This window comes from Paroedura picta, chromosome 12 (genome assembly GCF_049243985.1).
Source record: "Paroedura picta isolate Pp20150507F chromosome 12, Ppicta_v3.0, whole genome shotgun sequence".
Classification (NCBI taxonomy): Eukaryota; Metazoa; Chordata; class Lepidosauria; order Squamata; family Gekkonidae; genus Paroedura; species Paroedura picta.
In genome coordinates this window covers 23961418-23988293 of record NC_135380.1, presented here as the reverse complement: position 1 = coordinate 23988293, position 26876 = coordinate 23961418, and the positions used below count along the sequence as shown (strand labels likewise).

Here is a 26876-nt window from a genome sequence, read left to right as displayed (position 1 = left end):
GGAACAGATACTTTTCCTGAGGAAATAAAACTGCTGTTCTCCATGCATATCTCCAGCCCAATGCAGGTCTCGTACAAAATGAATGCCTCTTACCTTCCCAAAACTGCCCACCATTTCTTGTACTAAGGACCTCATTGGTGCAATGTAGATAATTTTGAAGTCATCCACATTGATGGTCCCATCGAGGTTGATATGCTTGCCTATCTCACGCAGCATACACATCAAGGCCACGTTGGTTTTCCCAGCACCCTGGGAAATGGAGGGTTCAGGTTACACTCTGACACTGCGAAAACCCACATAGAATCACCTTCACCCTTATATACATGACTAAAAGCCACGGGGTCTCAAACAGAGCTAGTTGTTTTGCCATTACAGAACAATGGGAAGGACACTTACTGTGGGCGCACACAGAAGCAGGTTCATGTCTGTCTCAAGTGCTGCACGATACAGTTTGCTCTGAATCCGATTCAGTGTTTTGAATCCTTCAAATCCAGCCTGAGCATATTTAGGGAGTTTTTCCACTGGAACCAGTTGCTGCAAAGGAAGAAACATATTCATTATTCAAGTGAGTCAGAAACAAGTCTATGAAACAGAGAGCTTGGGGCCAAAATAAAAGGGCCTCAAATCAATCAATCATCTTTTCAAACCACTTCTTTATCATAAGGTAGGCAGTGGAAGAATTAAGAGCCAGCTTGGTGTAGTGAGAGCCAGCTCAGTGTAGTGGTTAGGAGTGTCGACTTCTAATCTGGAGAGCCGAGTCTGATTCTCTGCTCCTCCACATGCAACCAGGTGGGTGACCTTGGGCACAGCACTGATAAAGCTGTTCTGACTGAGCAGTAATATCAGCCTTACCTCCCTCAGCCTTACCTCCCTCACAGGGTGTCTGTTGTGGGGAGAGGAAAGGGAAGGTGATTGTAAGCCGCTTTGAGACTTCTTTGGGTACAGAAAAGCAGCATAGAAGGACCAACTCTTCTCCTCCAAGAGCAATCAAAAATGGTAGGGAAGGATTTTTTTTAAAGCAATGTTTGTGCAGCAAAACAAGGCAACAAGCAGTACAGTAACCAGAACACCCAATCCTAGTGTATTTAGGAAGGATCACAATTTGTGCTTGAGCCCATGTCCCTAGAGAAAGACCCTGGTTCAAGCCCTGACATTCCCAGTTAAATGATCTCAAGGAAAAAGCATTGGCAGGACTTTTTTGACCTGGAGAATCCTGGCCAGCCATGATCAGTCAAAGCTACAAGACTGATCTAGATAGCCCAGTAGCTTCACATGCATTTCATATTGCATATCAGCACCAGCCGTCAGAGCCAGGGCACTACCATTTTGGGATCTCTCCAATCTCTGAGGACTTCCGAAAGTCCTTGGTACCCATTCGAGAAGTGCTACTGGTGCCAGGGATGAGGTTTCCCTGGCGGTGGCACTGAAGACATGGCATAACCAGCCTCCGTAAAAGATTTATCCAGAACTTTTGACTTACACCAGCTTTTAAAAACTGGAACTTTTCATCGAGCTATCCCAGACAGATAGACAATCGACATTTCGATTTCTTTACTTCGGTCATACCACCAGTAGAAACCTGCAGTACCTTACACCAGGGGTAGTCAACCTGTGGTCCTCCAGATGTCCATGGGCTACAATTCCCATGAGCCCCTGCCAGCACACTACATGCACTCTAGCCCACCCACCCCCCACCCCCCAATGTACAAGCATCAAAGTAGTAAAAGTAAATCAGTAGTTATCAGCCGCTGCAAACCCTGCTCCCAGCTCGAGAGGCTAAGTAATGAGACAGGAAGCACTTCACTGATGTTCAAGGCCAAAACCACCAGCCAAGTGGACTTCATGAATACTGAAAGCATCCAGGAAAGCTGCCACTTTGCAGAGTAATTCAGTGTAGACGTAACTGCCAGACCGTAACCCCGCGGCCCTATTTGTACAGGTAAGAAATAAAGATGACATCAACCTCGTCAGAACCAAAAGGCTTTGGCTTCAGGGCGGGCACATGAACCTCCTCGTAGCCTTTGCGTTGTCTACGGAAAGAGCCATCCGGCAGCTGGCATCGCTTGTTGGCCATGAAGTGACTACCTTGGGCAAAGACCAGGTCCTCAAGGTCCAAAACTTGCCGAGGGGCCAATGCCTGAAATTGAAGGAAAAACCCAAGACAAAAGGCATATTACTCTGAACCAAAACTTACAAAGAAGAAGAACAATACAGAAAAGAGTACCTGTAGCTTGGTTTGGGAAAAGGTTGAGAGCTCCATTCTTTCTCATTAGGAGGTAACCTGAGGTGCAGAATCTTCTGCACAGCTGCTTTTGCTTATGTAGCCCCTCACACCCCGCCTGCCACCGTTGCATATAACAAAATACCTCTCCTCCTTGGTCCAGATCCATGGTTTCCAGGTCGGTGTCCATACGGGACTGTCGGACACGTTCTCTGCGAGAGCGCTCCTCCTGAACAAGTTGAAAGAAATTGCAAGTAAGTAGAAGTTTCAGTTCCTCAGGAAGCTCAGCCAAGGCCAGACTCTGCACATGTTATTCAGCTTTCTTTCCTCAAGGTTTTAAGTGCTCAGACTTTCATTTTTTTTAAAAAACTATACAATTTGCTTCACCCAAGGCTTCTGTTGCCACAAGGTACGTGGCCCACCATTACAAAACACATTATAGATATACAGAAAAAGAAAATGGTATATGCATTATGTGTGCAGTGGCAAAAGAAAAAAAATTGCAAGTATTTTACACACTCAATTCAAAAGCACTCCTCCCCTGCCACGAACCAGTGTAACCCAGCAGTTGCTAGAAGGCTGGACCTAAACACAAAACCATTACTGATTCAAACAGAGGCTTTGGGCAAGTTTTTGGCTGCATTTAAACATCCCAATAATCACCAACAAATCAGTAATTTAGACACAAATCTTGGTTTCACTGGAGCTAGTTGTGAAGCCTGAAAGCCTTCTCTTTCTCTCTCAACTCACACAGCAATCAGTCTAAAAAGAATATTACAACTCACCTTGGCTTTCAACCAACCATCAAATTCCGTTTACCCCACCCCTCCAACAATCCTTACCCGAATCAGATCTTCTTTTTCTGTCTCATGTAGCTGATACAGGAACTTTGACAGCTCAGGGTCTGACTCCATCTTTCCCATAATCCTCTCCTTCTCACCTTCACTCTGAGCACTAGCCAGGAGGGTACAGTATAAGACTGGGGAGAGAACAAAGAACAGCTGTGTCTGGAATACACTGGAGGGATGAGCCAAACAGAACACATCTTCTTCTTCCCTAGGGGTGGCAGAGAAAACATTAAGCCTGCAAGGCAATGAACTGTTCACTGCCACTCACTGCACTGTGAACTATGGGATAAATGGGATACAAAACCTAGACTGCTGATACTTTTAGGGCTTAACATAAATAGCTGAGAAGATTAAGTATGCCCTCATCCACAGAAGATGCCATCATACAATGCATCAACACTCTGGTATCTTCTACTGCCACCAGCCTCTAACCCAGTGGTCCCCAACCTGTGGGCCGCGGCCCGGCGCCGGGCCGCAAAGGCCATGGCGCCAGGCCGCGGCTCCCTCTCCCCGCCCCCCCCCACCGCAGTAAAAAACTTCCCAGGCCGCAAGCTTGCGGCCCGGGAAGCTACTTACTGCGGGAGGGCGGGGAGAGGGAATCAGGGCCGGGCCGCGCCCACGCGGCCCGATCCGCGGGCACGGCCCGCGGGTGTGGCCCGATCCGTGGGCGCGGTCCCCACGGGCGCGGCCCGATGCCCTGCCGGTCCCCATCCTAATAAAGGTTGGGGACCACTGCTCTAACCCTTGTGACTTTTAACATTCATCAGTTCCCTATCACTTAGTAAATGACTTCACTACAAATGATAATACAATGACAAAGTTTAGGCACTGTGTCTATCTTTTATCACAATTGCACACAGAGCATGAACCATCGCTCAACCAACTGCAGAAGCTACCTCATGCCAGTACCAGAAACCTGGGCAACATGAGGCAGGAAAATTTACTGTTTGGACCACAGCAGATATTTCCCCTTTACGACCAACCTTTCTTTCCAATGGGGACCCAAAGAAGCTTACATTGTTCTTGTCTCCTCCACTGTATCCTCCCAACAGCCCTGTGAGGCAGCGTAGGCTAAAAGAGCATGACTGACCCAAGGTCACCAAGCAAGCCTCCATGGAGGAAAAGAGATTGGAACCCGGGTCTCCCACATTCTAGTCTGGCTTCTCTTACTCACTCATCATTCTGTGTTGCCTCAGCACTTTAATGAAGTCAAATGTGTTAAAGCCCAGGAGCAGGACCAGCTGGTTTTCACATTCTCTGTCATCACTGGCAGTCTAGAGATGAATGGAACAAAGGGGGGATTTATTCAGCTGTCCATTGAGAACCACTTCTCCTTGCACAGTAGTCTCCGCTTACACATAAATGCATGCAATCAGATAGTCGACAGGACTATGCAGCATCACAAAAAGCTGCATTAGCGAGAGAATGAACCTGGGGAACCATCAATTGAAGCATCTCTCAGATTTTTTTTCAAGACTATAGCAGACACAGAATCTCTGCACCCTCAGCATTCAAATCACAAGCCACTGAAAAGGTCAGAACAAATCTGGGTTACAGGGATATTCTTTCGCCTTTCTTCGGAGAAAGAAGTGACTTCCCACACATATATTCACTTTTCCTTAACAAGTGCAAGCACACAAGAGAGCTCATGGTTGCAGCCTCAACAGGGATAAAAGAGAGCCACACACCTTTAAGATTTCCAAAACTTCATCTGCCTTTTTCTGGGAAACGATGGCATCATCATAGAAACGGCTCAGCTGCCGCTGCAGCCAGAAGGCATCGATGTCTCGAGGGTGGAGATCTTTCTTCTTGGAGCTCATCAGCTCACCCGATGCCACAAGCTAAGAAGAAAAACACCACACCGTTTTCACGGTGAAACATACAGCAGGGAAGACTAAAAATACAAATAAATAAAGCTATTCAGTGCTATTATATATGGGCTGCACATAGAGGGACAGCATACTCCCCTCTACTGACTTACAAGGCAATCCTAATATACAAAAGCGACAGGAAATCATTATCAAACATCACTTGCCAACCACCGTCCTAATAAGATAGCAAGTGTCCTGGGTTCTCCCTGGATGACTTACGTTGGCTGAAAGCGTGCAACGGACAACAGCCTCATCACCTTCCATGTCATCGTCAGATGCTTCATCCCGCACTTCGCCATAAACATCTTCATCCCCTTCCTGTTGGAGCAAGAAACCTTCTTAGCTAGAAGTTCATTCCAAAGACATTGTCTGACATTTCCACACATGCACCGTTTCATTAGCAGCACGATAAAAGCTGGACAAACAGACTGAAGAGCAAAGTAATAATTCCACAATCAAAAAGAGATCAAGTCATACTTGAAGCATGATAGGATTTGGGTCACTATATTAAAACTCCAGTTTGGACTGTTACATTTGGACCTATGATTTCTTCTGCCAAGAAGATTTAAGCAAGGCCTCTTTCACCATATCCTCTTCAGCAAAGGGCATTGCTTGGGGCAGAAATCAGACTTGGTACTGCTGGTAGCAATGTTCTAGCCATAACCATGGAAAAATCTTCCAACTACATATACACAGCTAGGAAGAGAGAGAAATCAGGCAGGGAGAAGGCTATTGCCTGTGTGGTATTGGATGCTTGAATCCATACCCATCCCATCCAGTTGGCATGGGTTGGAGGGGGAATATCTGCAGGATAAACAGGTTGTCATCTACTAGGAAAGGTGCCATGTAAGCTTCTTTCTACTTCTTGCTTTTAGTCATATCACAAAAGTCTAGTCACTTACTTCTTCGTCTGACTCAAACTGCACATTCACTCCATAGGTCTCATCGATGTTGTCATCTAGAAAGGAGGGAAACAAATGAGAAACAGGACATCCAATTTCAGATCTCTAGAACCTCCCTCCTGGACAAGAGCACTGCGTCCATTATGTAAAAGAATATAGGAAGGTGAGCAATGGCTTCGTAATTTAACATGTCATGAAAACCGGGGGAAAGGCAGCACAGACTGAAATCCAGATGATTCCCAGCTGGCTACATACAAACTACAAAATAAAATGAATCCAGTACTTTGCATGACCAGCCTGCTGCCACACAACATGGGTGTCTGCATATAGCAAAGTCTGTCACAGTCACATCACTGTTTCTTTTAGCACAGTTCTCTCTATTCCAACTAGCCAATGTCTCAAACAAGGGCATTCCCCAGGTCTGTAAATCAAGAATCCTTTAATTGGAGATGCCAGGGACTGGACTTGGGGCCTTCTTCATGTAACATAGGTACCCTAACATGAGGGTCCCCAGAGTGGTGCTGTAGGGTGGACACCTTGGTGCCCAACACGTTTTCTGGCACCTGCCAAGAGTTTTTAAGGAAGTGAGTGGGGCCAGATAAGGCTTTTGTCCAACAAGGCTTCTTATTTGCTGTGCAGGTTTTCTCTTTAATGTTGCTTTGGCTGCGACTGCACCACAGCACAAGGATCTATACTGTGTTAAGCTGCCGTAATCGCTTTGTGGCTGGCTCTGCCTCTTTCAGCAGACATTTTGCTGCAATACCCACCATTCCATGTCAGGATTCAAAATGTGCCCACAAACTCAAAAAGGTTGCGGACAGGGTGTGATTTTCCGCACAACGACTACAGGTTGAAGTGGTCACAAAAACAGCACACACTTTTACATATACAAGTTTTAAATTGTCACAGCACAAATTTAAGACCAAGTCAAAGAAAAAGTGAGTGCTGTTGTCCAGGTAACATCTAAGGTAGGCATGGAACATATTTTATGGAAGTTAGAAAGCATGATACAAGAGCTATCCAAGACAGCGAAACCTGCCTTCAATACAAAGACAAAGGAGGCTACCGATCTGTGTTATTCTACACAAAACACACATTACAAATGATGAAAAAAGCCATGAAAGCTAAGGCACCGTACCCATGTTTTGGATCTCCTTGTCCCCACCATAGTCTGTGATTTTCTTGCCCAGGTTCACCAGCACATGGTAACGGGTATCATCTGTCTGTCCCAGAAGGAGGTCAATCTCTTTCCGACGCTCCTTATCTCGAAGCTTCTCATTCTTCAGGACAGCCAGGACTTCATCAGCAGCTCCACACAGAATGTCTCGGGGCTGTGACAAACAAGAGTTACTTTAATGGGCCTGATGCTGCTATTTCTCAGTTGTGAAACTAAGGCAAGACAAGGCAGTTTTTTCAATGAAGTGGCCAGTCCAGCATCAAAATGACCAAACATTGATTGAGAATTACATTTAGCTCTGAAACACAATCAGTTTATAATTTATTTTATGTAAACTATATCATTGGGGCAATTTCACAGTGTTTTGTAAAGATGTCTACAAGCTGTCCTATGCATGCACTGAAATACAGCAGAGACTGTCATCTTTTCCTTAGTCAGCAATTCTGCACACCCACAATCCCAGCCCCCAGCCATCTCTCACCTGATCCCCAAGGGCTGCCTGAATGAAGCTCAGTAGCACTTCATAGGTTTCCCGGGTCTCCTTGGTTTTGGGCTTGTAGATAATTCCCACCATCTCATCAATGCCCTCAGAAAGTAGAGTGTAACCCTTCATCTTGTTGATGTCATGTCGGTCCTCATCACGTTTCCGTCTCCTAGAAAGTGAAGAGAATCATGTGACAATCAAGAGGGGAGGAAAAGAGAACATCTCTCCAGTACATGCTTAGAAGGACAACAGCAGGAAGAGAAAGCCAAGGAACAAACACATCCTCTGAAGTGGGATGATACAGCTCTGTTTTTACTAATGCTGGGGTTCTAGCAAGTTAAAATAAGTTGTGTCCACCACAAGTTACTGTGTTTCCCGCTTGAAAACTCAGAGTATTGACATCTGACAGAGTAGTTTCTTCTACCCTAGTGATCCATTAAAAGGGTGATTAAGGCTGGAGGTAGATGGGAAATAAAACCAGGAGGGGGAAATTGCAGCAATCTGCTTTGTTCCTGTCATGGAGCTGGAAAAGCTGAACAAAATACATAGGAAAGATTGTAACCAGACCACATCATGAACAAATTAATGAAACAAGGTAGTGTGCTTGGGCCCCTCAGCTGGATTACTGCATCCTGCTCTTCTATACTACTGACAGCATCATTAGTTTTCCTACTGTAAGGGCAATTTCGGCGATATTATGGATTGCAGTCTGAACAGCAGCTCTTTAAGTTCTCCAGAACAATCAAAACTATATTTCCAGGTGCACTACACTTAAATGTGCAGCAGCATCATGAACAGCAAGTACATTTAATTTCTTATTCCACAGGCCAGCATAACAATTGATGCTAGTCTTATGTGTTCAGGTATTTTAAATAATAGCACTGGTGTGGGGACCTAAGGATATACAGAGATGTAAAAGTGTTTCCTGCATTGTTTGCTCTATAGTAATTTACACATTTATTGCTTGAGCATAGTCCCCAGCATTGTTTTATTTCTGCCCCAGTTACAGTTTAACCCTTCTTGTACTATGAACTTACTTTATATTTTCTTTCTTTAATTTTAGCCCCTTCTTGCCTCAATTCTTCACTTCTTAACCCTATTATAGAAGATTCTTTCTCATGTTCCCTTCAAACACTTCTCTCTCAGTCCAGAGCCTACATTCTGGAGGCTCTCTGCCTCTCAACTGTTTCTTATGATCCAGGACCTTTTCCCAAGTCTTCAGCATATCCCCCCCCCATGATATCCCAACTCAAATCAAACTGATAACTTACCAGTTCTTCTAACAATGATATCCCAACTCCCCCATGATATCCCCCCATGATATACCCCCATGATATCCCAACTCAAATCAAACTGATAACTTACCAGTTCTTCTAACAAGCCATACTTCAGCCAATCAGTTTTAGAGTTTTCAATGAAAAGTGACATATAATATAATATAAGCTTCACATATGGGACCCAAGCTTAGGGATTCAGTCTGTTCATTACTGCAACATATGTACATATAAAATGCTATTTTCTCCCTTAGTTTCTTATGCAGAAACTTACTTGGCTCGTCTCTCCTCCTGCATCTGAGGTTTGGTCCTCTGGGCCTTGTCACCCATACGAGTACCTTCCAATTTTCCAACCAGGGACAGGACCTCCCCTGTAGGCTCATCACGACGGGTTCTGTCGATCAGCGAGCGGTCAGCTTGAAGTACAAGGTTTGAGTTCTAAAGGGAGGGGGGGTGGAGGATGGAAGCACAAGTGATCAAGATTTTGGAGATGGCCACGAAGCCGAATTCCTACTCTTAGCTACACACTGTGAAGACTAGGCAATATTCCATCATCTCACAACCCGTTGCATATGAAAAATAATAATATAAAAGAATAAAATAAAAGGACAAAGTTCATGTGCTATCAGAAACAGTATCACCCATTTCTCACATGAAAGCCCAGCCACAATCACATGTGACTTTTCACAAGGTGCTTTCAAACTCCCCCTTTCCCCTGGAAAATGCTAATAACACACCCATGTATCAAGAAGAGATTTTTATAGTTTGAATGGCATAAATAGCCAAATCCTATTAAGTATGCTCCTGATCCAAATCAGTTTCATGCACGCTGTCAATTTGTCTTTCAGAGACACACAACGATTCACTCCTTGTACTGCATCTCACTAGGCTTTTAGGCACCTTTCTGAGATATTAGCATTTCTTATCTATAGAGCAAAACAATTAACACAACTGCACCTCTTGATTATTATCAGGGCAGTTAATTACATCCACAATCCTGCCAGCGTTACTTGCCTAAACATTCCTGTTAGCTTTATTTTTAACAAGGGAGATGTATCCTGGTAGGCTTGTTACTGATGGCAACTATCCACAAACAATATACATATACTGTAAAAGAATAAGCAAATACTACACAATACCGCTGCTAATAGCAACAGTATGCTTATCTGCAAAGATTATTTGCTAGCAATAGTCGATGAGCATCCAGCGAGCACCAGACTCTGCTGTGCGCGTTTCCCCTCGATGAGGATGAACCCCCCCTCCCCTTTACCCTTCGCGGGACTCACCGCTTTGTACTCGTACTGCAGGCTCCGGGCGGTCACATCCGCCATGGCGGCTCCGTTGCCTCCCTCCCGGCTCCGCTAACGACCCGGGGGGCAAACGCGTTTCCTCAGGGCCTTGTGAAGCCGCTCCCGCAAACGATACCCGCACGCACTTCGAACACACCGCGAGTTCCCGTTCCGGGTCACATGTACAAGCCTTTCCTCTCCCCTAGGAGATGACTCCCGCTAACAACAGTTCCGGTTCCAAAGTGACTGTGCGACGGAGGAAGGGGAGGGGGACGACAAAGGAAACGGACGAAGGAACCATAGAGTCCCGAGGCTAGAGCGGTTTCTTCGTTCTGAATTCGGCTCCTAAACTTTCATAGGTCCCCGTTCCAACGGAGAGAAGCCTGCGCTGTGGTAACTCTTGGGGGTTATTCGCGCAGGGTTTAGCGGGATTTCCGGTATGAAACTGAACGGGTTTTCCTCTCCAATAAGAAATAGATGCGGGACTTGACGGCAAGATGTCAGTCAGAGCGACGCCACTCAGAGCTTATAGGGGTGGCCAAGCTGTGGCTCTCCAAATGTCTGTGGACTACAATACCCATGACCGCCTGCGGGATCAGAGCTGATGGTGGCTTACTGCTTCCATGGGAAATTCAGGCTGCGTATCACAACCACTCTATTCTATTTTTGTAGGTTTACATCTCTGAGATAGAAATAAACTTAGAGCCCAGGGGCACCTTGAAGATCAACCAAGTGTTATTCAAGGGATGGGCTTTTGTGTGCACGCGTGCCTCCTCAGATACAACGGCATGGAATGAAAGCAACCAGTTCAAACTTCTAGGTAGAGTGTGAGAGTAAATTCACATACAGCATTATAGAAATGGTTAACAGATTCCAGATGTAAATGGGGGGGGGGGGGACGACAGCAATTTGGATTTGTTTGTATTCCATTGAGATTGAATTGCATGGGAAACAATGGGCGTACAATAAATATGCCACATTAAGAGTATAATGGGCAAATAGAGAATCACTTTGCCTGCCCCCTTGTCTGTCCTCTCAAGCATGGAAACTGATAGCATGCAGGTGTGTTTGGATGGTATGTTATCTTGCAGAGAAAGAGAGGGAAGTTGACCTGAGCCACCCTGACGAGTGTAGCAGGCAAACAGACTAATATATTTATTGAAGTACAAGTTTTTGTGGGCTTCAGCCAGTTTTAGGGTGGTTATGGGGGCGTACCCTTCCCCGTGACCACATGACTTGTCATGTACAGAACTAGACCATTGGTCCACTTAGGTCAGTATTGTCTGCTCAGGCTGGCAGCAGCTTTCTATTGTCTCAGGTAGAGGTCTTTGACACCACCTATTACCTGATCCTTCTCACTGGAAATAACAAGGATTGAACTTGGACTTTGTTCAGGTGTCTGGAAAATTGGATTCTATTGTCCAGTCTTCTTCAATCTTTGGGGGCCTTTATGAGAAAGGAAGGACTTGGCACACTGCAATTCTGGTGATATTTTCTCTACATCCACATAGTCCAGACCCCTAGGGAAATGCCCATTTCCCTTCACAGGAGACCATAATGGCTGGGGGTATCTTGTTCAGGATATGTAAAGTCACACTACTTTTTCAGTTCCCCTAAGACTTGGGGAGGGAGCAGCTTTTGGAGTGATGGGATCTTGGTTCCCTGCAAATTTGTGCCATTTGCTCTAAAAATACCAGTCCAGGCCCTTTGAAAGATCCCCTATCCTCCCCCTAGGAAACAATAGATCTCTTAGTGCAGAAATTAGTATTTGTATTCGTAATTGGTATTTGTGCTGCCCCAATTCCAAATCTAAAATTTACCAACTCTACCACACGCCCCCAAAGCGTGTGCCTGCACAGTCTTTTAGTAGTGTGCTTCACGGATTGTCCCCTTTTTGATGGATTGAAGCTGCATGCTATTAAGGACTGTGTAAGAGTGAATTTAAGCCTCTAACTCAAACACTATTTGTGTATTGGATGAATGTATTCCCTACCCTTTCATCAATTCACTCCAGTTTAGAACACTCTCTATTAAGACTGTGCCATCATAAAACAGTAAAACTGTTTTTAGACAGACCAGCAATCCAAAGGAATCCAAGCAGGCAGGCCTGAAAAAATAGCCATTTTTCAAGACTTAAGAAATATAGCCACTGTTAGACCACTCCAAGTCTGCTGCTACAGACCTTTTAAGAGGAGAGGAGCAACTGCCAAAAGGGCATGCAGTATTGTAGACAATGTACATACTTGTTAAGACAGCAGTGCACTTCAAACCCTGCTGGGCTGACCTAACATGGCCCATGGGTTCATCCTGCACCTTGAGATGTAGAAGACATGAACAAGGGGACATTACCATCTAATGGTACACGTCAATTGCGTGACACTACATATGCAAACACAGAAATAGCTCAGAAGTAACTTCCCATGGTGTTCAATGGGGTTCAGTTTGCCCATGATTGCAGGAGAGCAAGGGGGTTCTTTGAGGACGTGTGACATTGACACAATCCAACTAGGCAAAGATGGTCAGAGTGGCTTTAAAAAAACCAAACATTTTTTCTCTGTAGTGGGACTAAAATAGATCTGCGGCATTCTGCCAAGGACTGTGTTCCAGAAGGCTTACGGTTCATATGTGATGGCAGTATTTTTGGAAACACCCTCCGTAGCTTTGGAAGGTCTGGATTCACAAGCAGCTAAGACACAAGAGAGATCAGAGCCCAAGACCTAGGCTATGCAATATGCCTACTCTGTCTTCAAAGCAGCTGGCTTGGACTTTGTCCAGCCAAAATCCATCCTAATTCTGTAACCAAAAGACCCAGATTTGGCCCTCAGATTATGCAACTAAATATGATATGTGTCCATTTTCTGTTTTGCATTCACTTATTTGTATCTTTCTGAACTCTGAACAAACAATCCTAAAACTTGGATTACAACACTGTTGTTTTAGGGATTCATGTCAACATGATGGAGAACCAGAGCATGTAAGGAAAGAAAAAGTGAGATTTGTCAGTATTGGGAGATAGCAGTAGTTTATCTGAGTGAAAAAAAATGCATTTGAGCAGTCAGAATACATATATAGCACCCATTTCTAAAATGCAAAATATTCCCAAATCCCAAGTCTGTGAAGCATGTGGAATTCAAGAGAGAAATCTGGGGAGACTGAAGGTGTTGGGGCATATTGGTATGAGTAGAAATGATCCTTTGGATACCCCAGATATCCAGGCATGATCCTGGAGTCCCTTTCTATGGAGGTTCAGGTCACAAAAATAGGCCAGCTGGCATTTTACCATCTCTGCCAAGTGAGGGCACGAGCACCCTATCCGTCCCAGGATCACCTTGCCACAGTGATCTATGCAATGGTCATTTACCTGCTAGACTTCTGTAACTCACTCTACGTGGGCCTGCCCTTGTTCCTGCTCCAGAAATTAAACCTGGTACAAAATGCATTTGCTAGGGTCCTCACTAGGACACCATGGAGGGCCCATATCCAGGCTGTGCTGAGACAGCTGCATTGGCTGCCAGTTGAGTACCGGATCAGGTTCAAGGTATTAAGGCCATACATGGTCGGGGCCTTGTGTACCTGAGGAATTGTCTCCCTTTGCCCCACATAGGTCACTGCATTCAGCAATGGCAGACTAGAGGTCCTTGGGCCACACGAAGCCCACCTGGCCTCAACCAGGGCCAGAGCATTTTCTCCCCAGGCCAAGCCTGGTGGAATGAACTCCCGAAACAGCTGAGGGCCCTGCAAGAGCTGGCAAAGTTCCACAGGGCCTGTAAGATGGAGCTCTTTTGCCAGGCCTTTGGTTGAGGCCAGGTGGAGGGAAAGAAGGAAAAATCTAGCCCCTCCTCCAGAATGCTATATTACTATATTTCCTCAGCATACGGTTGAGCATACGGTTAGGAAGAAAGACTCTTGATTCAGTCCTCAAAATCACAACTTCATTATTGCAAGGACATCTTCAACAGGTACAACGTTTCCAAGACAGATTACCCAAGCACTCCTCCCACGAGTGTGAATTCTGCAGTCTGGCAACCCGCTGTGTAAAGACATCTCTCCTGTTCTAAATTTACCAGCTGTTCTTTCCAGCAAATGTTCTCAAATGGATAGGGCAACAAGGACATAAGGAGTTTTCTTCCAGACACTCTTAAAGGATGACTCTATGTAGGGAAAGGAAAGACACAAGAGCTAGAGGAAAGCACTCATGATGGCTGAAGTTAGGCAAAGGGAAGACTAGACTGCAATGAAGAGGGTTGGATTATGCCACTGTGCTAGGGCCTGTACAGGTATATAATCTGCAGAACCATCTCCCCTTACTGCTTCAGTGGCTTAGTGCAAGCCCAGCTTTGATAGAGGGATATCCAAAAAGACACAGGGAAGGAGAGCGTAGAGGGAAGGGTGCTTTTTAAAGTCCGAATTAGGTTTTGCGCACATCAAAGTTGGTTTAATCATCTCCAGCAGTGATCATCCAGTGTGGCGCCCATCACTGTGTTTCCCTGGCACCAAAAGCCAGCCATGGCTTTCCTCTTTTATATTGAAACAAGAAGTAGTGCCTGCTTCATGTCTACAAGGTCTCATCCTAGGAGGTTGCTTGGCTTTAACTTGTCAGCATTGCTGAGTGGTAGCCTCCATGGTGACTATTTTGTGGTGATACCTCCTACCTGTTTTTCATACTTCCTGAATTACCTATACAAGTTCAACAACATTGGGGGCACTTGAGTTAGGGTCAAAGTAGGGCAGACTTGAGGACCTTTTTAAAGATACTGGGTGAGTGAAAATAACTCTGGTGATCTTGAAATTATTTTTTAGTATCTTAATGCAGTAGTTTTCAAGCTTTTTTCCCAGGTACCCAAGTTCCTCTGGGGCTTATCAGCAGTGAATATTGGAGAATATTGGTTGTGTTTTAGATCACCTTGAGATCACATTCACATGAATTAATGGTGCTTTTCAGCTCTTTTCCCTACTGTTAATGACCATGGAAAAAGAACAAGAAGGTAACATTAAATGTGTTAGTTTCAGGTTTGTGGACTAATTGATGGCCATAAGGGGAAGTTGACTTACAGTCAGAGTTCATCTTCCCTGTGCTGGACAGTTTCCATGTGATTTCACCCTCTATTCAAGTGAGGCTAATATCCTACATGTAGCAAGTAAGTGCCCTTGTACAAATCCTAGAATTTTCTGCAACATACAAGGGCTCATCAACAAATGAATCAGTTCGGATTTGGAATGTGTTTCTGGAAGGTTATAGGGGATATCAAAGGACACTAAGATCGTCCAATTGGAACTAACTGGTGATCCCTGGCCCCAAAGAAATGTGTCTGGCCTCAACCAGAGCCAGGACTTTTTCTGTCCTAGTCCTGACCTGGTAGAATGAGTTCCCAGAAAAACTAAGTGCCCTGATGGAGCTGTTCTACAGGGCCTGTAAGATGAAGCTCTTCTGCCAGGCATCTGATTAGGGCCAATGAATAGCTGGAGGGCCCTCATCACCTCTGCAGTCCACCAGGGGTTGCCTGCTCTGCTCCATTTTTACAGCCCGTTGCACCATTTTGAAACTGGAAATCAGTAATGCTAAATCTGAGAAGATTTCAAAATCACGGTGGATATAGATACAAGTCTGGTTCATGGCACGGCATGGAGCAGGAGTAGCCCATGGTCCTAAGGTCTCTGAAGGGGCCCACCCAACCAAGAGAGGAGGAAGGTGAGTCTGTACAGGAAAGGTTTATGTTAAGGAGGCCCACAAGCACCTTATCAGAGAGCCCAATTCCAGCTTCTGCTCTAGCCTGATCCATGACTTTATGCTCTTTCCCTCCTCTTTGAACCATATAAATATACACGTACAAAAACATAAATGTACGAAATATATATGTCAAGAAAGGTCTGCTAACTCCAGTTCAGGAAATGCACGGAAATGTATTTATTGTTATATATTTATTTACGGAATGTATATCCTGCCTTTCTGCCCTCAGTGGGGCCACCAAGGTGGTTTTAGTGATGGTGCCCATGGGAGGGAGCATTTGGGATGTGGAGGGCATGAAGTGTGGTTTGTGATGCCTCAGAGCTCCCCCTCTGAAGCTGTCATTCCCTTCAGGGGCACTGATCCCTGTGAGATCTGGAGATCAGTTGTGATCCCAGAGGATCTCCAGGCCCATCTGGAGGCTGGTGACACTAGTTCCAAAACTGCTCTGGCCAAGAAGGAACGTTATCCACCAAATGCCTGTGTGAGTTGTATCACAGTCCTCTACATTTCTGTAATTAGATTCAACAACTAAAGTTTCAAATCAGATTTCAGTCTTCTGAGGTACCTCAGCTCCCCACCACCACTCCTAATATACAAAGCAGAGGCAAAAGGAGAGTGTGGGTAGAAGGCCAGTAACAGGAGAGGCTGATTCTGCGAAGATTCAAGGGAATAGCAGGTTACAGTGTCAGCGATAGGGTTGCGGGTGTCCTGCATGGTGCAGGGGGTTGGACTAGATGACCCAGGAGTTCCCTTCCAACTCTATGACTTGCTAGCAGTCTAGTTTGGGGACCTGAGAGGAAGCAAAGCTGGTCTATCCTCCACACTCTTTGAAGAAGCAGTCCATCTGTCAAGCCCGGGGCTGGAAACAAAAGATGTAAATCCTTCCTACTGTTCATGCAATAGTTGACTGATTACTAGGTAAGCATAAGAAAGAGGTAGACTCACTGCAGAGAAGGGGAAAACCTTTTATTGCAGCTACCTCCCAGGCCAATGTTGCCCAAGCTTCTGGCAGCCATGGAGCACTGCTATCTGAAGGTAAATGGGAGACCCCGCTTGCTTGATTCTTCCTTCCTTACAGCTGAACGGCTTTTCTTTTAGAATGCATAATAGTATGGGAGCAGCCCTTGACCTGGGTTTCTCATGAGTTTGAGCATGTCTCCTATGAGGGAAGTGATTCTTTCTGCATCAGGAGTGACCAGCTGAAACAGTCAAACCCTCTGCAGACAAACAACAGACGCCACAGCTTTCAACAGAGGCTTTTCAAAGGAAGAGAAGCCAGAAAAGTATACCAAGTGGAGATGCAGCGTGTAGCCACTACTTTGGGATCACACTGTTTTTCATTATTTCTCACTGACAGCCCTCTGGTAGCACATATTGCCTTCATCCTGTGTAACTCAATGGTGGGATAAAGTTGACTATAACAGATGGGGCCAAGAAACCGGGAATGCCTTCGATTCCTCTTTGCGGTCGCCTCTCTCACTGCTCTTGGCAGTTCTTTGTTGTTTCCTCTTCATTCTGCTTGTTTCTTTTGGTCATAATGAATGGGGCCTTCAGTCAATTATTAACACGCAACCTCCCTTCGCACTTTCTTTAATGGCCTCCAGCTAAAGAAACAGAAACACTTAGGACATCTCAAACTAATGTAATTTGAATGAAATCCAGATTACATTGGCTTTTTGTGGGCTTCAGCCATGCCTGAAGTCTGAGGCCTTTGGGAAAGCTCCGGCTCACTGAAAGGTCTTTGTGTGAAGGCAATTAGAGAAATGTTATGATTCTTCAACATGGTGCAGGTCAAAGGAGGTCTTCTGTCCATACCTGGGGAATCCTATTCACGCTCCACACAGGGCTTACAGTGGCAAACTAGTCTTCAGGGTCTGTCTGCAAGAGTTCTAAGGAGACAAAAATCCATTAATTCCCTTCATGCTTCTGGCCAATATCACACAGGCCTGTCCAGATTATAGTGGCTGGAGCTAGGACTTACAACTGTACTTTGTGGAGCCCCATAACCTAAGGGAGGCTGTGACTGCTTTGCTCTGAGTCTCAGACCTGATAGGTTTGGGTTGTAGGTGTCCCTGTACATGTATGGTGATGGAGCACCTGGTCCGTATGTTGAACCGGGCGGCCCAGAAGGGCTCGCCAAGTTATTAAAGGTTTCCAGAGATGGCACACCAGACATGGATGCTGCTGCTGCAGCAGAGAAAACAGTGGGGCTTGGAAAGGAATTGAGATTCATCGAGTTGAAGATCTGGAACCCTTTGCCATGGATGGAAGTGGTGGTGTGCAGTCCTTTTGGGGTCCAGTTATTGTAGGTGTAGCTTGGGTAGAGGTCCTCATAAGAGTTTCCAGAGAAGGCATTAAGTGGTGAGCCAAAAGCCCCTTTGCATAGTTCTGTCTGTTGATGCCGCTCTTTTTTCCGCCACTTGGCTCTGCGGTTTTTAAACCAAACCTAGAAAGAGAAAGAGAGAAGTATGGAGTCACTAGAGCACTGGTGAAGGGGGGCCAGGTTCAAATCCCCCTTCTGCTGTAAAAGATCACTGAATGATGTTGGGCCAGTCATCCCCCATAGCTTAACTTAACACACGAGATTATCTTAACACAGCGTTCCGCTGTCATAAATGGCTAAGGGGTAGGTGGGCGGAGAGTGGGTGGGGCCAGTTTGGGTGAGGGGCCAATCGGAAGGCACGCCTTCCGATTGGCCCCTCACCAGGATGGACAGCAGTTCTGGCCAATCAAGTGAGGGGCCAATCGCGCACCTTCCAATTGGGCCCTCACCAGCAGAATCCAACATAAGTACACAGTCTGGCCACTAGCCTCACTACCGGGGAGGGTGCCAGAGCAGGCTCGGAGTCCCCCAGGGAAGTGAGGAAGTCTGCGGGGAGGGGGGTGGCTGGGGATTGCTTCCCCTGGAGCCTCCAAGAGGCCCCCCAAGGAAGTGGAGATGGCGACAGAGGTCCCGTGCCGAAAGGGAATCTCCCGCGGCGGCGCCCCTGTGCAGGTTGGCCTGCCGGCTTACATTTGGCCTGGAAGCTCTGTCACCGTGGCGACAGAGCTCCCGGGCCGAAACGGAGCCTTCCACGGTGGCGCCACCACGGGGGAGGGGCCTACCCACTCCCTTAAGTGGAGGGGGGGACCTTCAAAGTCCGTTCTTAAGAATGGGCTTTGAATCTAGTATGAGGATAAAATGGAGGATGTTGTGGACCACTTTTGGACCTATTGAGGAGTAAAAATGGAGAGAAAGAAAGAGAGAGATCTAAATAAATAAACAATAATGTTCAATATACTGTTTCTGCTGCAGCAGTTAGTAACAGTTCAGTGATTGTTTGAATGATGGGCATCTCCTCTAAAGAGTGGTGACTAAGTTCTCCCTAAAGATCTCATTAAAACTATTTAGCAGGTCCAAACAGATGCTTTGAAGATCAAGCATCACTGGAAGAGAGGGTGTTTAATATCTTTCTTCTATGCCTCTTTGCTAATGTAAGTGTTTATTCAAAGTTCTATTCCTTACCAGGTACCACCTGGGTTGGCTTTGGTTTTTGCCTGGGCATGATTGGAAGTGCAAGTTACAGGACTTTTTGCCCTTGGCTCAAAGCTTGGGACCTACAATAGCCAGCCCAGCGAATGAGGACCCACCAAGGAGGTGTTTCTTTTCTTTGCTTGTAAATAATTGGATCGCATTCTTGGTTAACCTCCTGTGCAGGCACAGATCCTTACCCTGATCCGGGGCTCCGTCAGGTTGGTCCAGCCTGCAATCTCCTCCCTGGTGCTCATGTCCGGATAGCGGTTCCGCTGAAACGTGGCCTCCAGTTCCTGTAGCTGCTGGCTGGTGAAATGAGTCCTCTGCCGACGTGGCTTCTTTTTGCCCACGCTCGCTTCATCCTCGCAGCTGGAGTCAGAAGATTTGCACTGAGAAATCTCACCAGTCTCTCCTGGAGGGAAATACAAGTATGCAAGTTGGATAGGCATGGGTTGGGTTCTCAGTTCCTGAGCACATGGATTGCGTGTGAAGATGGGGCTTTAGCTCCCTGCCCCAGCATGATTTCTCCAGGCTGAAATAGTCTCAGGAAGGCACGATCAAACCTGTTGGGGAAACCTACAAATATCCTAGAGAACATATGGGTTTCCCCAAATAGTGTTCCGAGACTCTTCAGATCAGGGGAATGGCACAGGGATGAGAATGAAAGTGATTCTCCATGTGCACAGTGGTTCTGATAGGAATTAGGCACCCCATGTGCGGGAACTGCAACTCACATATGATTGTGGGTTAATCTTTGTATTCAGTAATGTTATGTCCTCCATGGTGCTGTTCAAGAGAGGCACTTTTTTTTTTTTATTTTGCCTTATGATACGAAATAAAATGAAAGATGAATGTCAAACATTTTTACGTGGGATTTACAGTGCAATTCTAAGCAGAGTTGCATCCTTCTAAGCCTACAGACGTAAATCAACTTAGAAGGGTATAACTCTGCATAGGATAGCACTGTTCATTATAACATTTTTATCCTTCAAGCCAATTTTCTCCACTACTGTTTTCAAATGTGCAGTTGTAGGAGTCTGTCACTCATCTGAAGAACAGTAATGCGTGGAATCTCAGATGTGATCAGAGAAAAAGGTTCTGTCAAAAACTGCTGGAAACGCCACATAGTCCAAAGGGACAAAAGCAGTTTTAGCAATATTTTTATGTACAGCATTTGATTTTTGAATGTAAACTAACGCCTAATCATGTCATCTTCTCATGAGAGTTAACAGAAAATCTCTTGGCTGAGCGTTCCCAGCATTAAGGGTAATGAATTTACTTTGACAGTGTATAGGTATTTGCAAAAATTTGGTTGCCTTTTCCCTTCCTTCACTTGGGTCAAACTTATGTTTTAAAGCAAACATCAAGGATGACAACAACAACAAAAACCTAGTAAACTATCAATTCGGATTGATAACCGATTCATGGCATGAACTGTCATTTTTCAGTGTTATTGATCTCCCTTTCACCATCTATAAGGAGAAACCTTTCACTTAAGGCTTTCCAATATTCATCATACCTTCCCAGCAATTTCTCCTTTAAAGTGTAAACCGTACATTTTCACCATATGCTCTCAGCTGCACAGTTATGCCACAATCTCACAGAATGGAATGGCAGCAGAATACTGTCAAGGTGACACCCGGTAGTAGAAAATAATATATTAAACCAGGGATTCTCAGCCAGGGTTTCGGTGAACCCTGGAGTTACGGGAGAACTCCCCAGACGTTATACGGCCATTCCCAGAAGTTTGGATGGCTGCTGACATCACTAGACATCTCTGGAGCCCACTTTCCCTGTTGCTTGACAGACCTAGTCTCTTTCTCCACAGTGGAAATGATAAATGGTTGATTGCTTGATTGCTTGATTGATTGATTGATTGGCTCCTGCATCTTACTACCACGCTGACCTCTCTGAAGGGGCATGTTGCCCCTTCCAGGGTTCCTTAAAGCCTGAAAATGTTCTATTGGTGCCTGCATGGTCAAAAGGTTGAAAACAATTTCCTGCTTTCCTGCATTTTCCACAGGCCTTGTACACAAACTACAGCCATTTGGTTACCAGCTCCAGAACAAAGCCTGCCTCTTGGCTTCACTTCTCTCTCAGTGTCTGCTTCACTTTTGAAACAACAAGGACTAGGGCCACCGGTAAGGCATGTGCCCCAGGGAGAGTTCCAGGCATGCCCCGTCATGCAGAAATGCTCTATGGGAGTTGGCCCACTCTAATCTAATGGCCTGCCTTGTCAAAGCTGCTTAACATAGCCTTTTTCTTCAGTATTGTTCCTTTCTGACACCCACACCCCTTTAAAGAGATCATCTTCAACATGGAAGTGTCCATTAGGAGACTACCTATTAAGAAATATTCCAGAGCGGGTAGTCCTATTGGACTGTAGTAAAAACAATAAATGAGTTGGGGCATTTAAACAAACTTTTAAAAATGATTTGCTTATTTCATAATATTTGATATCTGAGTCTACATAATACATATTACCTGTAATACAATATCCTTGAGATAAGATTTGTCAATCACAATCTAAACAAACTGATATTTCAGATATTGTTCTGGCCCCTTACTTGGTAAAGATGTAGCAGCAGGTAAACAGCAGTCAGTGCGGTTATAACGACTGCGTCTTTTAAGTAATTTCTACTGTTTTAAGTAACATTCTATTTTACTGCTTTAAGTAATGTTTTACTGTTACAAGTTATACCATTAGTAAAGTTATACTTTCGCAATCATGACATTTTTCTTTGTATTCTATCACAAACTTCAATGAAAACCACCCTTAGCCACTAGGGAGGGTGGTATATAAATATAATAAAATAAAAATAAATAAACAAATAATTTAAAGTTAAGCTCTTAAACTTAAATTTGTAGAGCTTTTAAACTCTATGTTTTTATATGTTGTTGCCCACCCTGAGCATTCAGGGAAGGACGGGTTAGAAATACAACTATAAATAAATAAATACGTCTACCCAAAATGTTGGATGTGTTTCTGAGTGTAGCCGGAAGCAGAGATCATCTGAAGTTTAAAAGCTCTTTCATTGAATCTCAGCAAGTCCTGGATTTGGACATGGTTCAGTTCATGCAGCGAAGAGATACACTGCAAATCTGAGCCTCCTTTCCTAGGACAGGCTGTTCCGAGACAATCTGTTTATCATCCCAGTGCAACCTTTGGAACCTTCAGATGCCCTCAGATTGGAGAGTGTTGGCTCATGGCTAGCTGGGTTTCCGCCCAAAGACCAGGCAGTTCCTGAGCTGCTGACAGATCTATCTATCTTCCTCCCCAACAACAAGCATAGTATATTTTAATTAGATGTCAAATGTAAACAGCCAGATCTGCCTTTTAGCATAGCTATGAACGTAAGAACTTCCTGGATAAATGAGACCAAGCACCCAGCTAGTTTTGCAGTTCACTGGCAAAATACCTTCAGACCGTTCACAAACATGGCCTGATGGCAACTGTCTGGCCATCTAATACACAGAGACATCTTAGAAAATGTGAAAAGGAGGTTGAGAGGGGACATGATAAGTATTTGAGTATTTGAAAGGTTGTCACTTGGAGGAGGGCAGGATGCTGTTTCCATTGGCTGCAGAGGAAAGGACACACAGTAATGGGTTTAAACTACAAGTACAATGATATAGGCTAGATATCAGGGGGCGAAAATTCACAGTCAAGGTAGTTCAGCAGTGGAATAGGCTGTCTAAGGCAGTGGTGAGCTCCCCCTCACTGGCAGTATTCAAGCAAAGGTTGGATACACACTTTTCTTGGATGCTTTAGGATGCTTTGGGCTGATCCTGCGTTGAGCAGGAGGTTGGACTAGATGGCCTGTATGGCCCCTTCCAACTCTATGATTCTATGATTACTTCTGTACATGGAGGTTTGATTTAGTTGTCATGGTTAACAGCTGCCTAGCCACCTGCTATATTGTCCAATTCTTCTACAGGTAAACAAATGAATCCGTGCAGGCTCAACAAACAGTTTAATGAAGGAACCTCCTAACAGGAGAGTGCCAATCTCCAACAAACAAGTCCCAGTGAATTACCTTTGTTTCGATATAGTTCATCAGTGTATACTATAACAATCAGTGGACGAAATGATATATAATGAGATATAATGGCAAATGCTCTGCGTTCTCTCCATCTCCAAGAATGTGCAGTGAGAATTGCTCATGCCATTCATACAAGGGTAATTCAATTGTTTGTTGGAAATTGGCACTCTCCTGTTAGGAGGTCCCCTCATTAAACTGTTTATTGAGCCTGCATGGATTCATTTGCTTACTTGCTACATTCCATGTGTTTCTTTTATTGGCTCAATTCTCCTACAAGCCATCCTCGCATCTGGTCCATAAATTGTGCATGGTGCAATTGATTTTCTTGGTCAGTATCTTGATGTTGTTGGTCAGTATCTTGATGTGCCCCTGAATTCAAGCAATAAGAAAGAAGGGGCTATATTCATTCTCTCCCCAAAGACCCAAAGCAGGTGACATATAAAGAACAAATACAAAATGAGCCAAAAGAAATCAAACACAAATTTAACATCAAAAAAGCCCCTTTAAATAATCCACCTTTGCAGAGGTGCTGGAAAGCCATCCAAGTAAGAGCCAGCCTCACATTCTCAGGATGGCCATTCCATAATACTGGTGGTGCCATAGAAAAAGCCCTATCTCAGGGGCGACCAAACTGTGGCTCTCCAGATGTCCATGGATTACAGTTCCCCTGAGCAAGCTGCTGGCAGAGGCTCATGGGAATTGTAGTACATGGACATCTGGAAAGCCACAGCTTGGCTACCACTGCCCTAGTTGATGTCCAAACTTGCCTGGGGTGAGGGGTCATAACCAGTAGAAGACCGTAATTAGCATAGGCTGAAGGAGAGCAGTTGTATGTCATATGCAAAGTTTCTCTGACCTCTAGAGATCCCAAAGTGCACAAGTTCACTGCTAAACTTCATTGTATCTGAAGAAGTGTGCATGAACGCAAAAACCTATACCTCGACTTCAAATTTGTTGGTCTTAAATGTGCCACTGGACTCAAACTTTGTTCTGTTGCTTCAGCCCACCAACACAGCTACCTACCTGAGTCAAATTTTAAACTGTAAGTTTGGGGGTGGGGTGTAGGGTCAAGGACTTGCTTCTTTTTTTTCTTTTCTTATTTTGGTAATATGTGCACCTGGTGTAACAGCAAATCTCTTGAAGACACAACTCCCCCCCCCACACACACACACACACACACACACTACCATCATTAGAGTATGGTAGGAATCAGTTGGGTGGTTAAAAAGTACCTTGCATAGCCTCCCAAATCTAGGCCAACTTATTACAGTACATTGATAACAGCACCGTTCCAGAAGTCATGTTGACTCCAATGATTTGGATCACATTAACAATTGTGCCCGACTATTGACAGATTCTAATTGTTTCTTATGGTCAACCTATGCAAAAGGTTTCTTCTAGTGTAAGGTCAGATGCTGTGGATCTGTTCATTAGGAAATGTACCTGGTTCTTTTTGTAGAAACAGATCTAGAGAATCCTTCTTATCCGTACTTCTTTATCCTCTTGAGTTAGAAGACGAAGAAGAGGAGCTGGTTTTTTTTGTACCCTGCTTTTTACTACCCAAAAGAGTCTCAAACCAGCGTACAATCCCTTACCTGCCCTCTCTACACCAGACTTTTAAAATGAATCAAGTCCAGGGACTCACCCCCTCCAACACCCCCCCCCCAAAAAAAAACCCACAGCAGCTGTAGAGAATGTCATCTTAAAAGTTTATGGGACCTCAAATCAGGAATATAGAATGGAGAGGATGGGGTTCCCTGCCTTACCCCTCAAGGGGAGTTATTCATCCCACTTTGAAGCTGTACATGCAGGAACCTGGATCAAACTTGTTAACAAACGTCATTTAGATTCACAAGTTTCACCCTGCCTTTCTTTGATTTCACATTATTATTTATTCTATAAGAGCTGTTACCCTGTGGTTCCTCATTTACAATATTTGCTACCATGGATCAGAAAATAATCTCTCCTTTATGAGTGTCTAATTCTAAAAGGAATTGACAAAGGCTGGAGGCAGACACTAATTTGATATTCATTTTATTTAGAGAGTTAAGACGGATCACTGAGAAAGAGATATCTGGGGGGTTTAGTTTATTGGTTTTAAATTATGTTTTACTTGAAAGTCACTTTGAGCTACAAGGAAAAGTGGGGTATAAATATTTTAATAAACAAATAAATAAAAGTGACCTTTAGGCATCTACTAAAGCAGGCTCTGGCTGGCTAAAAAAATTGGCACAATGAGTGGATTACTCTTTAATATGCTAGACTTTATTTTTGACTTGCGGTATATTCACTCTTCTAGTTTTTGCTATTGGTTAACACATTTTGCAAGGTTTCCAGAGTTTCCCAAAGCCACTGAAACTTGTTTGAGTACTGACTGAGGGACACATGCGTACACATGCCGTGGGAAGCAGTGCCTTTCTCAACCAATTTAGGGGGGAAATTCAACCTGTGGTATATCATAGTGTAATTCATTTACACAAATGCACTTGAGAACACATCTTTCCACCCACCCATCCTCAGGGTCAGGTAGGTTCAACAAGCTCCCAGACCACATGGTATTTCAGAACACTCTCCTCATCCACGTCTTACCTCCGCTCTCAGTACTGGATGTCCCTGCCAGAGCTCTTGGTTGTATCCCATCGGTGTTCCCATCTGTGGCTTGCAGTAATGCTGACATAATCCCAGTAGTCCAAAGACAGGCCCCTTCTCAAAGTCCACTGTGCAAGAGTAGAATCGCTCCCACGCCACAGGTTCTTAAAAGACCTTGCAGGCCAACAAGGCCTGAGGCCTCTGTTTTGATGAGCTGACAGAAGAGAACTGAGGGGGAAAAATGGTGCAGATACAAGGAGTACAATTCTCCCAGAAGGATGGATTGTCCAAGCGATAAAATTCCTTCACACGCAGGCTGTGATCTGCACAGTTTCTTTCAGGTTATGCAATTCCCCTCCCAAGTTATACTTCATGTAGCCAAGTTAGCAATTCTTGGAGAGCTCAGTTTTCCTCTACCAGGTCCACACCAAGGTCTGGCTTCTGGACTCTCCCCACAGCCGTTTGCAACTTCTCAACCCCTTTCTCTGTTCCCTGTCCGTCTTCCTTCCCTCACATGTTTATTTCTCTTTCCCAGGGCTGCAGTGCTCTTGGCTTGGCGGGGAGGAGGGGTGTGTGTGCATGTGTGTCTGTGTGTCAAATATCAGGGACAGCTGAATACAGTCTAACCAGGTGCCAATCAGCCATGGTCTCCATAGCGGGCTGGGGAAGCTCTATGTGGGGATGGACGAGAAGATGGCAGCTGGGGGCCCACTGTTTTGTTCAGCATGCCTGCTGGAGTAGACAAAAAATATGCTTCCTTCTGGCACCATTTGTCACTGTATTTACAGTTTTCCAGTTGGAGTTTCATTCATCTTTGTGGCTTGCCCTTGGAGCCACTTCACACAAGAATTCAAGGCCAGACTTGTTGGATCACAACCACGTGACTGACTGAGTCCAATAGCTTGTTTCTCACTGCAGTCTGCCAGAGGCTTCTAG

At 44.9% G+C, this 26876-nt stretch overlaps 2 protein-coding genes across 2 annotated transcripts in view; both read right to left on the bottom strand.

Moving 5' to 3' along the window:
• Positions 1 to 10305, bottom strand: part of SNRNP200 (small nuclear ribonucleoprotein U5 subunit 200) — a 32743-nt gene extending 22438 nt beyond the window's left edge. The window contains exons 1-13 of the mRNA XM_077305750.1: positions 10064 to 10305; positions 9052 to 9215; positions 7501 to 7672; positions 6981 to 7173; positions 5843 to 5898; positions 5160 to 5258; positions 4758 to 4910; positions 4244 to 4343; positions 3064 to 3200; positions 2367 to 2450; positions 1964 to 2137; positions 397 to 534; positions 94 to 249 (exon numbers count right to left, since the gene is read on the bottom strand). Coding sequence (XP_077161865.1) covers positions 94 to 249; positions 397 to 534; positions 1964 to 2137; positions 2367 to 2450; positions 3064 to 3200; positions 4244 to 4343; positions 4758 to 4910; positions 5160 to 5258; positions 5843 to 5898; positions 6981 to 7173; positions 7501 to 7672; positions 9052 to 9215; positions 10064 to 10108 — 1671 coding nt within the window. The 5' untranslated portion in view covers positions 10109 to 10305. The remainder of the gene's footprint in view (positions 1 to 93; positions 250 to 396; positions 535 to 1963; positions 2138 to 2366; positions 2451 to 3063; positions 3201 to 4243; positions 4344 to 4757; positions 4911 to 5159; positions 5259 to 5842; positions 5899 to 6980; positions 7174 to 7500; positions 7673 to 9051; positions 9216 to 10063) is intronic.
• A 6434-nt stretch (positions 10306 to 16739) lies between these two features.
• On the bottom strand, positions 16740 to 26461 carry LOC143821835 (pituitary homeobox 3-like). The gene is made up of 3 exons (XM_077306249.1): positions 25941 to 26461; positions 19506 to 19720; positions 16740 to 18240 (listed from the first exon to the last, which is right to left on the bottom strand). The coding sequence occupies exons 1-3, from the start codon at positions 26026 to 26028 to the stop codon at positions 17731 to 17733; spliced, it is 813 nt and encodes a 270-aa protein (XP_077162364.1). The 5' UTR covers positions 26029 to 26461; the 3' UTR covers positions 16740 to 17730.
• Positions 26462 to 26876: the final 415 nt, after the last annotated feature.

Bases quoted from the DNA above. Each gene is read 5' to 3' on its own strand.
- LOC143821835 (XM_077306249.1), bottom strand. From the start codon at position 26,028: ATGTCAGCATTACTGCAAGCCACAGATGGGAACACCGATGGGATACAA. The intron at 19,721-25,940 runs GTAAGACGTGGA...ATTTCCCTCCAG, and splicing joins ATCCAGTACTGAGAGCGGAG to GAGAGACTGGTGAGATTTCT. The intron at 18,241-19,505 runs GTAAGGATCTGT...TTCTCTTTCTAG, and splicing joins TGACGGAGCCCCGGATCAGG to GTTTGGTTTAAAAACCGCAG.